Here is a 14,580-nt window from a genome sequence, read left to right on the forward strand (position 1 = left end):
TCGTCACCTTCATCAGCTAACCTATCACTCTTTGGCCCTCAGTGCTAGATCCAAATGGACTCCTTAAGCATGCAGGAGGATGGGGAAAGCCTGCATCACCACCTGGTGGGACTGCTCAGTGAGGATTTTGAATGGCTGATCTCAAAGGCCAAGTTCTATCTGCCTGGCCTAGACCTGGCTCCAGTGGAAAAGGTTCCAGACCTCAACCAGAAAGTCGACTTGCTCCTCAGGCATCTGAGATCCCATGGCTCTATATGGCGATCCTTCATCGATTGTGTCTGCATGGAACATACTATGCCTCTGTATCTGGAGACCATGTTCTTGAGTGTCTGGGGTACAAGCAGTGGTAAGTACTCTAGAATGGCCAAGTTCCAAGGGAAGGGACCTTAAATTAGAGTAGAAAATGTGAGACCCAGAAGAGATCTTAGCTCAGATTTTAGAATGGCAGAGCCAACAAAAATCTTATAAGGAACATGATATGGGATGGCAGAGCTGGAAGGGATATTGGAATATAAAACATCAGAGCCAGTGTGTATCACAGAACATTGTGGTAGAGCTTGAAAAAAAAACTGAGTTCTCAATAGAAGAAGCAACTTACTCAAATTCACTTAGTAAGTCAGGACTAAGAATGGAGCTTAGGTTTCTTAACTAGCCATTTTGTTTTCTTATAACTCATTCCTTATTTCATGTGATTCCAAATTTCACTTTTATCCAATATCAGTCAGAAAATTAATAGACAGCTATCTCTAAATATCTCCATCTCAAGGGGCAGTTGGGCAGTTCAGTAGACTGAGAGCTAGGTCTAGAGATGGGAAGTTCTAGGTTCAAATCTGGCTTCAGACACTTCTTAGATGTGTGACCCTGGGCAAGTCACTTCACTCCCATTGCCTAGCCCATACCACTCTTCTGTCTTGGAACCAAAACATAGTATTGATTCTAAGGTAGAAGGTAAAGGTTTTAAAAAATCTCCATCCTGTTTCTCCAGGAGGCCTTTTGCACTTTGGAAGGGGAAGTGAGAGAGAGACATGTGGCTGTCTCCCCAAGTTCTTTCTGACAGTGCCTACCATATTTAAGAGCTCTGATAGTCTCCCATTTGCTGTAGACCAGGAGCTATCCAGTGCTGAGCTAAGCCAAGGATTCTTTTTCCAGTTCCCCATTCCCCCAGAGCCTGCTTTATGGTTCCTAGTCACTTAGCCATGATGATCCTGCTCTTGGAGATCTGTCCCCATGCCTTGGTAATGAGTGGCTCATGCTTGACCTTACATTTTAAGATGGGTTCCTCCTTAATTTCTCAAGGGGCAAAAGGGACACTTGTCCTAAATCCCCAAATCTGAGAGGTCCCACCCCATCATTTTGCATTCTAGAATACAGTAGTAACAACAAAATCATAATGATAGTTTACATTTATAATGCACTCTCAGGTTCACAGAGACCTGTATATTCATTATCTCATTTGATTCTCAGAACTCTGTAGGGTAGACCTTATTATTGTCCCCATTTTACAGATGAGGAAATTGAGACTCAGAGAAATTAGGTGCCTTGTGTTAGGTCACATAGCTGATAGGTGTCTAGGTATTCTTGACTTTCAAGTCCAGTGTCCTATTATTCACTATATCACCCTGAAGGGAGCCTCACCTGAAAGGAGGCAGGGCAGTAAAATGGAAAGAACCCTAGATTTCAAATCAGGCAAGAGTTAAGTGTTAGGTGCCAGCTCTGCTACTGATAATCTGTGTAACATTGGGTAATGAAAGTTACAGTTGGACAAAGAGGAAGTTAAGTGGTGTAGTGTTAGAGGGTTGTGCCTGAAATTAGAAAGACCTGACTTCAAATCTGACCTCATGCTAGGTATGTGACCCTGACCAACTGATTTAACCTCTTTGGGACTTAGTTTCTTCTTCTGTACAATTGGGATAATAATAGCTACATCCCAGGGTTGTGAGGATCAAATAACATAATTTTATAGAATGTTTTGCAAACTTGAAAGTGATATATAAATGTTAGCCCTCATTATTATTTTTATCAGATAATCTCCAAAGTTTTTACCAGCCACAAATTTAATAAATATTTGTTAAATCAGGTTCTCATTATTGGATCGCTTGGGTACCTTACCTATTTGTATTATGGATATGAAAGAATGTCTTTTGTCAATAGCCTTGGGAATTTGGTTCCCACAAGTCTCCTAAACATTCTTCATAGTTAATTACTCTTCAAAAATGCATATTTAAAGGAGTTTTAGTGAGCCCAGTGATAATAGCAATGTCACTACACATGGTGAAAAGGAGTGTAGCTAGAGGTTCTTTCCATTAATCAGCCTCAGGAACGAAACTAGGAGCCTTCCTTCAAGGGATGAAGCTTCCCTGGTTTCTGCCTTTGTTCTGGACTTTGTTATTTATCTCTTATTTCAGAGTTTCAAAGATTTAAAGCTAGAAAAGACTTTGGCAACCATATCATACTACTCTTTCATTTTTCCAAAGAGGAAATTTGGGTAAGAAAGTTTAAGTGGCTTGCCCTAAGGTCATATAGATAATTGTAAAGATGGTGGTCAGGACTTGAACTTAGGCCCTCTAACTCCAAAACCAGTCATCTGTGCCACTATAGCATTCTGTCATCCTGATTAGTCCACTCTTTCCCACTCATTCACAACTCCTTTCCCTAAGACTTAGTACATCTTTTACCTACCAGCCATGGAGGATCCATGATTGTTTTCAATGTAGACTCTTCCTCCTCTGGGACCTAGCAAAGGGCTTTATAAATTGTTTCAGCCAACCCTCCACTGAAGAGACTTCCCAAGCTCAGCCAGGCTGGTCCTTAGATACCAGACACATGGTCAGTTTCTGGGCCTGACTTGAAATCTTTCCAGTTTATCAGGCCTTACAAGAGCTTTGCTGAACTGGCATAGCCTTTGAAAACTCACAGGTATCACCCCAAAACAAGGCAGCAAAGTAGAACTTTAAGAAAAGGACGTGTCTGTATCAGAGATAGAATCTACCCTTTGTCTCACTTCACCACTGTACCCACTAGACACTTGCCTAATTTCTCTGCTCTTTCAGAGGCTCCGAACCAGAACAATTATCTCCAAAACAGCGAAGATACACTCGCCAAGTCCCAGCTCCTTCATTCAGGTGAGTCTGAGATGGCAATGGGAATGGATAGAGAAAGACTAGAGGTTTTCTTTGATACTAAAGCTCCAAGATCTTATGCTGTAGAAAGATCTGGAGCTAGGAGGACTTAGTTTCAAACTTTACCTCAGACACTCCCTAGCTGTGTGGCCCCACTTGCAGTATTATCCCTTGCCCTTCTATCTCAGAGTTGTTACTAAAACAGAAAGTAAAATTCCTTTTTAAAATAATAAAAATAATTAAGAGCACTCAATTTAGATTCAGAGGACCTGGATCCAAGGCCAGGCTCTGATGCTTTCTATTCATGTGAGGTTAGACAAGTCATTCAACTTCTAAGGGTCTATAAAGTGAGGAGATTGGACTAGGTAGCCCTAGAGGTTCCTTCCAGGTCCAGATCTAGGATCCTATGTGGCTAATTTCTGTCCGTATGACTGAACAGATCATTTCTGAGTCTTTGTAAACTGAACATTTGGGTTCCATGAACCTTAAGGGGTCAGCTATAAATTCTATGACCCTAGGACTTAAAAACAGTCAGGAAGAAGTCATAAGGACCTTCAGGAGAGCACGAATTCCCTGGCAGGAGGTAGCACAGAACAGAGCTATACAAAGATCTCCAAGAACCAGCTCTTCATTTTTCTTTCAAGTTTTCATTGTCCCTAACAAGACCCTCTCCCTTTCCCCCTCCACCACTTCCTTTTGCTTCCAGGCTCCCTTAGAACTAGAAAAGAACTCTCAGTGAATTGGCTATAAAGAACACATTGTGCTCATTAGGAATGAGAATTTTCTTCCAAGACAGACAGATTCTAGGAAAAGCAAAGAGGAAGTGAATATTCTGCCAAAGTATAGATCTGTGCACTGCTTTATAGGCCTTGGATGCACAGGCCAGTCTGCTGGCATGAACCTAGAGGTTTTTGGGAAATCTGAGAGATCCTGGAACTCCTCAGTGCTCTTGAGGGAAGGAGGATCATCTGAGTTTGAAACTATCTCCCTTAGCCCACAGTTCCTACAGAATTTCCCTGCCTGGTTTCACTAGGAGAAACTGGTTTTCATTCCTCTGACACCAAACTTCAAGGTCATGTGCCTAGAATAGGGGGAGTTCTCCCTCCAAGAAACCTGTAGCTGTGACTCATTCAAACTAGACCAACTAACTTTCTCAAAGACTGACTGATTAGCCTGGTGACTGGAGGTTAGTCATCTTAATAATTTTATCATTGGGCAGTTGACTTTCCAGATGAATGTTTTGTCAACTGAGGAGCTTAATGGACTTCAGCCAGCTGGCTGAATTACAGATAACCAATGGAGAATGAGTGGACAGAGAGTCCTGATAGAGAAGTAGAGGAAGTGCCTGAAAAGTTATGATAGTTGATGTGTAGGATTAATTAATTTAAATACAAATAGTTATTAAGCAGTTATAAATAATGGACTGAACCACTATTGAAAATAAGCAGCATTTCATCAAGAATCAATCAGTCTGACCTCATTTTCTTTCAGACCAGGTTTACTGATCTTACTCCCAACATCACCTAACTGATAGATTAGGGGAATTCTATAGAAATAAGAAGAAATAATTAGCAGGCTAGTTGAGAGTTATAGAATCTAGGTCAATCTCGACAAACTAGAGCATGAGTCCTAGTCTTTTTTTAAAATTAAACCATAACTTATGAGGAAGAACGCTATCCACATTCAGAAGAAACAAAGAAGAAAAACAACTGCTTGATCACATGGGTTGATGGGGATATGATTGGGGAGGTAGACTCTAAGTGATCACTCTAGTGCAAATATCAATAATATGGAAATAGATCTTGATCACGACACATGTAAAACCCAGTAGAATTGCAGGTCGGCTATGGGAGGGGGGTGGGAGGAGGAGAGAGAAAGAACATGATTCTTGTAACCATGGAAAAACATTCTAAATTAACTAATTAAATAAAAATTTCCAAAGGGGAAAAAATAAATTAAACCATAAACTAAATAATCGATGAAACTTAATAATCAACAAAAACCCATCAAATAAACATGTAAACAAGGGGCAAAATCTTACCAAACCCTCTTGTCTTTAACAAGACAGAACCAAAAGAATTAAGGAACAACTAACAAGCAAATAAAGGACTTTTGTTTTGATCATCTTTCTGTACCTGTAAGAAATTCAGCTAAGTGATATAATAGATAGAGTGCTGGACCTGAAGTCAGAAAGACTCCTCTTTCTGTGTTCAAATTCAGTCTTAGACATTTGATCACAGTGTGATCCTGGGCAAGTCATTTAACACTGTTTGCCTCAGTTTCTTCATCTGTCAAGTAAGTGGGATTTGCCATTTCCTTCATCAGCTTATTTTACTGATGAGGAAACTGAGGCAGACAGGGTTAAATGACGTGCCCAGGGTCACACAGTTATATGTGTCTATGGCCAAATCTGAATTCAGGAAGAGTCTTCCTGACTTCAGGCCTAGCACTCTATCCACTGTGCCTCCTAGCTGCCCCGTTCCATCATGTATTTGCACAATTTATTTAGCCATTCTTCATTTGGCATCAGCTTTGTTTCCAGGCTTTTGCTATCACAAAAATTACTGCTAAAAATATTTTGGAATATCAAGCAAGGTTTAGCTGATTTAACTGATTCTTAATAAAACTTTCCATTAAAAAATCAGTTATAAGATACAAAAGGAGGAAGGTTTAACCAGACAATAGTTCATGTAAAAATGATTTGACAAAACTTAAAGGACTGCTCAATAACTAAAAATTGTGACATGGGAGCCAAAAGGCCTAATTCAGTCTTAGATTATGTTAATAAAATGATAGTGTCCAGCATACAGAAGGTTCTGCTGCCCTCTACTCTGATCAGGTCACATCTTGGCATTCGGCTTCTTTCTGGGCACCACATTTAAGGTCACAAATGGTGAGGGGACGATGCTACAAAAAAGATCTATGGAAGGAATGAAAGGTGTTTAGTCTGGAGAAAAGGGAAATGAGTAGGGACATAAGATCTGCCCTCAAGTATTTGCAGAATTGTTGTGTGGAAGAGAGATTAGATTTGTTCTGCCTAGGCCCAGAAAGCAGAAATAAAGAATTTCTTAAGGGATTATTAAAGAAGAATATGATGTTTAAATAACATGCCTGCCCTTTCTAACCTGCTCCTCAATGCCCTTGTCAGAGACCGAGCTTTGGCCTAGAAGGCAGATATCATGAAACTAGGAGGGATACCTCACACATAGGGATCTTGACAGGCTTGAAGAAAACAAGCATTTTTACAAATTATCTCATTTGTTCCTCATAACAATCCTAGCAAGTAAGTGCTATTATTGTCCCTATTATATTTTTTATTTAAAAATTTTTATTAATTTATCTGTTTGTTGGAGTCATCGAAATTCCCAGGTATTTCCCTCCTTCCCCTCCATATACCAGAAAAAGCATCACTTGACAAAAAATGCATATGTAAGCTATATCTTTCATATTTCTATATATCAGTTTCTTTCTTTGGAGGTAGACATTCAGAAGTTATTCTTCAAACATTAATTCTGTATCTGGCCTCAGACACTTCCCAGCTGTGTGACCCTGGGCAAGTCACTTAATCCCCATTGCCTAGCCCTTACTGCTCTTCTGCCTTGGAACCACATACACAGTATTGATTCTAAGATGGAAGGTAAGGGTTTAAAAAAAATTTAGTTCTGTAGCTACATAAAATGTTCTCTTAGGGGGGCAGCTGGGTAGCTCAGTGGATTAAGAGCCAGGCCTAGAGACAGGAGGTCCTAGGTTCAAATCTGGCCTCAGCCACTTCCTAGCTGTGTGACCCTGGGCAAGTCACTTGACCCCCATTGCCTAGCCCTTACCACTCTTCTGCCTTGGAGCCAATACACAGTATTGACTCCAAGACGGAAGGTAAGGGTTATTAAAAAAAAATGTTCTCTTAGTTCTCATTTCACTCTTTATAATTTTATTTAAGTCTTTCCATGTTTTTTTTTAATGAACCTAGGCATCATTTCGCTACAACTTGTTCAGCCTTTCTCCAATGGATGAACATCCCCATAGCTTCCAGTTCTTTGCCACTAGAAAGAGAGCTGCTATAAACATTTTAGAACATATAAATTCTTTTCCTTTTTTCCCTGATCTACTTGGGAAACAGACCCAACAGTGGTATTGCTGGTTCTTAGGTTATCCAGAGTTTTGTAACTCTCTGGGCATAATTCCAGATTGTTCTCCAAAATGGTTGGATCCCATTTACAGTTCTACTGATAACCTTCCCATTTTTCTGTATCTCTTCCAACATTTATCATTTTAGCCAATCTGATAAGTGTGAAATGATAACTCAGAGCCATTTTGCTGTGCATTTCTCTGAACTAATGATTTAGAGAATTTTTTCATATGCCTATATAGGGCTTTGATTTCTTCATCCAGAAATTCTGTTCCTATCTTTTGACCATTATCAATTGTGGAATGGCTCATATTCTTATAAATACCATCCCATTTTATAGTTAAGGAAACTGAGGCAAACAGAAGTTTTTGACTTGCCCAAAGTCACATAGCTACTAAGTATCTGAGGTCAAATTTGGACTCGAGTTTCCCTGATTCCACACTTAGTGTTCTCTCCATTGAACCACCTAACTGCTTACAAGAGTCAGCATTGGGCTTGGAATGAGGAAAACTTTCCTATTTGAGTTGTTCTAAAGTAAAATAGTCTGCCCCAAACTATAATTATTCCCACACACAGAGGCTGAAGGACCTCTTGTTAAGGGATTCCTGTTCATTTAGAGGTTGGACTGAGTAGCCCCTTTTTGCCTCTTCCTTTCCCTACTCTATAACTCTGAGAACAATGTGACTGTAACCTTTCCTGACTGAAGGAGTTGAGGATACCACCCAATGGTCCCCATCATCCTGCCTACAAACTCTGCCCTTTGTGGGTCTGGGGAATTCATGTAGAAACAGTCCCTGTATTGAGTCTTCTAGCCTATCAGACATGCCCGTCCCTCTTTCATATTGTCCCACTATGGACTCCTTTTATTGCTATACTAGGACATTGTTCTCTGCCTCCCACAGACACACTGGGTTACCTCCCACTCTCCCATCCCAGACTCCAGTTCCTGTAGATAAACTCAAATGCAAGAAGCAAATTGATCCTTCTGGTTTTTTGGCTCCTTACCTGGTTTCTTGTTGCACTCTGGACCTGTCTCCTTTTGTTTGTCTACTTTCTTCCCCCGTCTCACTCCCCTCCCCAGGAGGAACAGGTAGGGACCATTCAAAGGGATGCTTATGAGATTCTTCATAGTTCCAGGCTTGTGGCTTGCAATCTCAACATCCCCATCACCTTCTCTCCTAGGCCTCAAGAGACCATCTACTGAGAAAGGCTCCTCACCTTGTCGAAAATGGTCCAAGCAACAGCAGCTAGGTAACTTGGCTCAGTTAGCCATTATTAGGGATGGAGGGAGTGGAAAGAAACAAAGAGGGAGAGCAAACTAGAGACTCCAGACCACACTCACTAAAACCCCTCTCATTTATTGAAGGCATTTGCCAGTGATTCAAGCATGGTTCTGGAACAGATCTCAAAGGATAGCTTTAAAAAAAAAAAACTCTTATCTTTCATCTTAGAATCAATACTGGGTGTTAGTTAAGTTACCTAGCCCTTACCAGTCTTCTCCTTTGGACAGTATTGAGTCCAAGATGAAAGGTAAGGATTATAAAAAAGAAAAAATAATATTTAACAACTGGCTCTCTTGAATTGATTAGAGCTGGCTCCAGGATACTCTTTCCTGGGGGCACCAATGAGTGGAAATTGAAAAGGGGTAAAATGACCTCCCATCACTGGAGGTCTTTTCGTAGAGGCCAAATGACCAGTTATCATCTACATTATACTAGAGATTGTGGGGGGGGGGTGTATGGGTTAATTAGATGGCTGCTGAGATTCTTTCTAACTCTCAAACTCTGTGATTCTATGAAAGCCAACAGGGAGAGAAGTAGACTCATTCCTTTTCCTTGTACCATGCTTCCCTAACTGTATCTGCTGACACAATCACAAGTCACATATTCAAGGGGAGGGAAAAGCTGTAGGGGAAATTGAAACTCATGGATTCCTGTTTCCCCAACCCTGGATCTTATGCAGAATCAGCCAGAAGTTATGAGAGGCTCCTGAGGGTTTGTCTCCAGCAAAGATATGGAAGTGCACAAACAAGAGCTGCCATGCCCAGGCAAGGACGACCATTCTCATTCAGCCAGACCTATGTGGAGCCAGTTATACGTCGGGGAAAGGTAGCCTGGCTGAAAGAGAACCCAGAGAAACCACAGGGTGATGCTCCTGAGGGAGACGATGGGGCTAACTTGAAGGTGCAAGACTTATTCAAGAGCCATTCAGGCACAGGCACCAAGGTAACAGTTATGCTTGGGAAGCCAGGGGCAGGAAAGAGCATGTTGATGCATCGAATCTGCCAGAAGTGGGCAGACGGTGAGCTGGACCAGTTCAGTAAAGTCTTCTACTTTGAATTTCGCCAGCTTAACTTAATGAAGCAGGAACTGACCTTTCTGCAGCTTCTCTTTGAATTATACCTGAGCCCAGAGGATGAGCCTGGCGCCATTTTCCATCATCTGCAGGAGAATGCCCATCAAGTCCTGCTAGTCTTCGATGGGCTGGATGAATTCCTCTTCCCCTGGCCTAATAAAGGCCCTAAAGTTGACCTAGACCCTACCCAGCCTGTGACAGTCTCCACACTGTTCTCTAGCCTTTGTAATGGATCTCTCTTGCCAGGCTGCTGGGTGGTAACCACCTCCCGACCTGGGAAGATCCCAGCTTTCTTGCTGACTACAGCCACATCAGTGTTTGAGGTCTGGGGCTTTGACTGGCTGCAGATCGAGAAGTACGTCAGCAACTTCTTCCATGGACTGCCCTGCCAGGACATGGCCCTCACCCAGCTCAGGGACAATGCCCGACTGCAGAGCCTGTGCTCTGTCCCAGCTCTGTGCTGTATCATCTGCATCTGTCTCTATCACCTCTTGCTCCAGGGAAATACTATGAACTTCCCCACAACAGTCACCCAATTCTATATGCAAATGCTCCATACCTTTGTCAGCCGGAAGCAGGGGGCCTGTGGGGACAAAGGCACCTGGCTGAGCAAGAACTCCCAGGCTGTTCTGGGCCTTGGTGAATTAGCCCTTATGGGGTTAAAGACCAAGCGAGTAGTATTCTACCCAAGTGATATTCCTGAACAGGTGCTGGCCTTTGCAGCAACCTACAACCTACTGTCCTCCTTCAGGGTAAAGACGGGAATCAGTCAGCAAGAGACATGCTATGCCTTTGTCCACCTCAGCTTACAAGAGTTCTTTGCAGCCCTGTATCTGATGGTGAACCCCACCACAGATGAGACTGAGCTGCGCCGGCACTTTTTCCTCAAGTCCAAATGGTCCCTGAGGACTGAAGCCAAGACAGAACTCTTGGATCAATTCCATACCTTTTTATCGGGCTTCTCTTCCCAAACCTGCCAGGCTTTCCTGAGTCAGCTGTCACAACAGGATGAAGCCTGGGTTGGTACCAAGCAGGCAGCCATCCGGCAGGTGTTGCAAAGGCTGGCAGCCCGAAGCCTAACTGGTCCCAAAATGATAGAACTGTGCCACTGTGTGGTGGAGACCCAGGACCTTGAGCTGGTTAAGCAGGCTAGCAAACACCTTCCTTTCAGTCTGGATTTCCATAATTTCCCTCTGACCCACACCGATTTGGCTGCACTGACCTCTCTCATCAACCATGCTCCTACTTCTGTCCATCTTGTTTTTTCTGGCTGTTCTTTGGAACCTCGGTGCCTCGATGCTCTTGCTGACTGTGAGAAGATTGAGAGTCTCAGGTAAGGAAGGGACAGAGATAAAATAAGGTATTACTGGAGATAGGGCAGCGAGGTGTCGAAGTGAATAGAGTACTGGGGCTGAAGTCAGGAAGACTCATTTTTCTGAATCCAAATCCAGCCTCAGACACTAGCTGTATTCCCTGGGCAAGACACATAACCCTGTTGGTCTCAGATTCTTCATCTGTAAAATGAGCTGGAGAAGGAAATGCAAACTATTCCAGCATTTTTGCTAAGAAAACCCCAAATGGGTCACAAAGAGTCAGGAATGACTGAAATAACAGAACCACAACAAATTATAGGAGTTGTAATCATTGTAGGACTGAGTGCTCTAATAGGGCAGGTCAGTTCAGTGGAGTGGTGTTAACAAGGCCATAGCCATAGGTTCAGTCATTGTGAGGAAGTTAATTTCTCAGTTCTGTGGTCACAGGTATCATCACTAACCCTATAGGACCAGACACTTTGATTCTTGGTCATTTTGTATTTAATTTTCTCTGTAACCTTGGGTTGCATCACTAAACCTCTTAAAGACACACTTTCAGGGGCAGCTGGGTGGCTCAGTGGATTAAAAGCCAGGCTTAGAGACAGGCGGTCCTGGGTTCAAATCTGGCCTTAAACACTTCCCAATTGTGTGACCCTGGGCAAGTCATTTGACTCCCATTGCTCAGCCCTTACCACTCTTCTGCCTTAGAACCAAATACACAGTAGTAATTCCAAGATGCAAGGTAAGGTTTTTTAAAAAAAAAACTTTCCTCATCTGTCAAATGAAGACAATTAGCCCTGCAGTCTCAGGAATCTAGTTTCAGTGTGGTATGGCAGAAAGTGCTCTAGGCTAGAAGTCAGGGAACCTGGGTTCTAGCCTCAGCTCAAGCATTTATTCACTTTGGGTAAATCATGAACCATAGAGTGACACAGAAATGTATAAATCAATATTGGGCATCACTGTGGAAAAGTGGAAAGAATACTGCCTTTAAGGGGCAGCAAGGTGGCACAGTGGGTCAAGTTCCAGGCCTGGAGTCTGGAGGACCTGGATTCAAATCTGGCCTCAGACACCTTTTAGATGTATGACCCTGAGCAAGTCACTTAATATTTGCCCAGCCCTTATCCTTCTGTCTTAGAGTTTTTACTAGGACAGAAAGTAAGGTTTTTTTGTTTTGTTTTGTTTTTGTTTTTTTTTTAAGTACTGTCTTTAGAATACAAGGGCTTGGGTCCAAATACCATCTCCAAGGTTAAATACATAGGTAACCTCAGGCACATCTCAATTTCCAAGAGTCTCAGTTTCTTCAACTCTAAAATGAGCAAGTTGAACTAGATGACTAGATTAGGTTTCCTTCTAGCTTTACCCTTTGAATCTATGAATTTTCCCTTTGATTGGCCTCAGTTTCCTTATTATCTCTGATCCAGTGATTTTATATAATTTTAATATTTTAAACTCTTTTCCATTCTCTGTCTTTTTTCTACTCCTCTAGTGTTCGAAGCCGTAAGTGCAGAGATGCCTTTGCCGAAGCCCTTTCCAGGACTTTGCCAACAATGGGAAATCTGAAGAAATTGGAGTGAGCTCTTTTCTTAGAGACCAGCTGACTTCCAGTAGTATATGACCATTCCTCCAGCTGGCTGGGCCTATCCCTGGCAGGCCATGGGGGGGGGGGGTTACCCAGGAGATTAAGCCAGAGTTTTCCCCTGCCTCCCTGGGGAAGAGATGCTGATGTTAAAATTATTCCCCTCCCCCAGACCCTCAAGCACAGACCTCTTTGGCCTGTGAGCAGGTATTATTCTGGTATTTATTCTCTCAGTTCCCACCTAAAGTCTGTTTCTGTACTTCTGTAGGCTAACTGGAAATAACATCTCAGTTTGGGGCATTGACCACCTGGTACAAGCGTTTACAGATTGTCTTCAACTGGAAGAGATTAAGTGAGTGTGGAGCAATGGAATGGGGTCAATCCAATCCAGGGTTTTTGAACTGAATGAAATTGGCCTAAATCCTCTCCTCTCTCCAGTGGCTGGTCCAGGATGCTTCTTCCCAGTCAAAGGAGTGTAATCCCAAAAGAGGAGTATCCTGGAGTCAAGAGTGATAAGATTGGATCCCAGAGGGCATCGGAGTCCATGGGAGATAAGGGAGATTTTTCAATTTTGGCCTTGGGCTACTGAGGCAGGACATCAGGAAGTGAAGAGGGTGGCAACTGTGGTGGAAAGGACATTGTTTCATATACACGTATATATTATGTGTTTGAGATTGGGGGAGTATAGATATACAGGTTACTGATCATAATTATAGAAAGAATACATGTTCTAGATGGAATGGTTGAAGAACAAAATTTGAATACTAACTCAACCACTCACAAACACTCATAAACCCCGAACATTTGCTTCAAGTTTCTGAACCTCAATTTTTTTCATAAATAACCTAGAGATGGTAATACATTAACTTCCTCAGAGAGCTGGGTGAGGACACTGACACCTTAGCAGTTCCCCGGATGAGGATAGGAGTGGGTGGTCCAAAGTGAAAGTAATAAATACTCTTTAGGGGTTCTTGGCTTCAAATGCATCAAACCCCTTTTACTGGCTAGTAACCTTATTCTTTCTCTCACTGGGTCCAAAAGCAAAGAAGAGGGTAAATTCTGAAATTACCTTATAATTTTTCACAAATAAAGGACCCTCTCAATAATTAATTAATTAGCTCTAAGTCTCTCATTAGTAAAAATCAAAGAAATCTTTCTTTCCCTGTAAGTTTTTCTCTTCTCAATGCCGAACCCCAGCCTTATAGGCTTAAATAGAAATCAATGTTCCTGGCTGTGTAGTTTGTTAACAGTTAAACAAATAATGGGGGCAGCTGGGTAGCTCAGTGGATTAAGAGCCAGGCCTAGAGACGGGAGGTCCTAGGTTCAAATCTGGCCTCAGCCACTTCCTAGCTGTGTGACCCTGGGCAAGTCACTTGACCCCCATTGCCTAGCCACTCTTCTGCCTTGGAGCCAATACACAGTATTGACTCCAAGATGGAAGGTAAGGGTTTAAAAAAAAAAAACAAAAAAAAACAGTTAAACAAATAATGCAAAAGACTAGAGAAGCGGAGAAATGTTCGAGCAATGGGTAAGCTATGAGCTGGATCACAGGTCACAATTAGTCACATCTCACTAACTACTGAATTCTCAACCACAGAACCACAAGTCAATGATCTTTTTCTCTCAAGATGCAGTTTAGGTCTCTCAGAAGGTTGTCTCCACAAGTAAATGTTAAACTCAGTTCTTTAAAGTTGTTTCTTAAGACTCTCTCAAAGACAACAGTTAATGCTTGTCATCTTGTGTAGACTCATTCTTCAAGAGTAATTAACTAACCAAGTGTCCGTGGAAAGAAGTCCTCTCAGTTGTCTCTCAGGGCTTCCATAGATGACAGTTAGCTGTCAGTCCCTAAGTTTCTATTCCTTCTTTCTTAATGGCATAATAAAGTCTGTGACTGAGGTTCCATAGGTGAAGCACTTTGTAACTCTAAATCCTCAGTTTGGCATTCAAAGCCCTTCATCAAAAACCCTTTCCAGTCTTCTCCACATGTTCTTCAATCCAGTTGTTCAATCCGGGCTCCTTGCATCTTTTGGTGCCAGGAACACACTCACCCCTCTCCAATCCAACCACTGACTTCCCTGGCTTCTTTTAAAT

The 14,580-nt window shown here is 42.2% G+C and overlaps 1 protein-coding gene across 2 annotated transcripts in view; it reads left to right on the plus strand.

The window, feature by feature from the left end:
• Positions 1–14,580, plus strand: part of NLRC5 (NLR family CARD domain containing 5) — a 112,853-nt gene that overhangs the window by 44,499 nt on the left and 53,774 nt on the right. For both annotated transcript variants that reach the window (XM_056812335.1, XM_056812336.1), the window contains exons 3-8: positions 43–346; positions 3,051–3,122; positions 8,428–8,496; positions 9,208–10,933; positions 12,400–12,483; positions 12,758–12,841. In XM_056812335.1, coding sequence (XP_056668313.1) covers positions 55–346; positions 3,051–3,122; positions 8,428–8,496; positions 9,208–10,933; positions 12,400–12,483; positions 12,758–12,841 — 2,327 coding nt within the window. In that variant the 5' untranslated portion in view covers positions 43–54. The remainder of the gene's footprint in view (positions 1–42; positions 347–3,050; positions 3,123–8,427; positions 8,497–9,207; positions 10,934–12,399; positions 12,484–12,757; positions 12,842–14,580) is intronic.

Source organism: Monodelphis domestica, chromosome 1 (genome assembly GCF_027887165.1).
Source record: "Monodelphis domestica isolate mMonDom1 chromosome 1, mMonDom1.pri, whole genome shotgun sequence".
Taxonomy (NCBI): Eukaryota; Metazoa; Chordata; class Mammalia; order Didelphimorphia; family Didelphidae; genus Monodelphis; species Monodelphis domestica.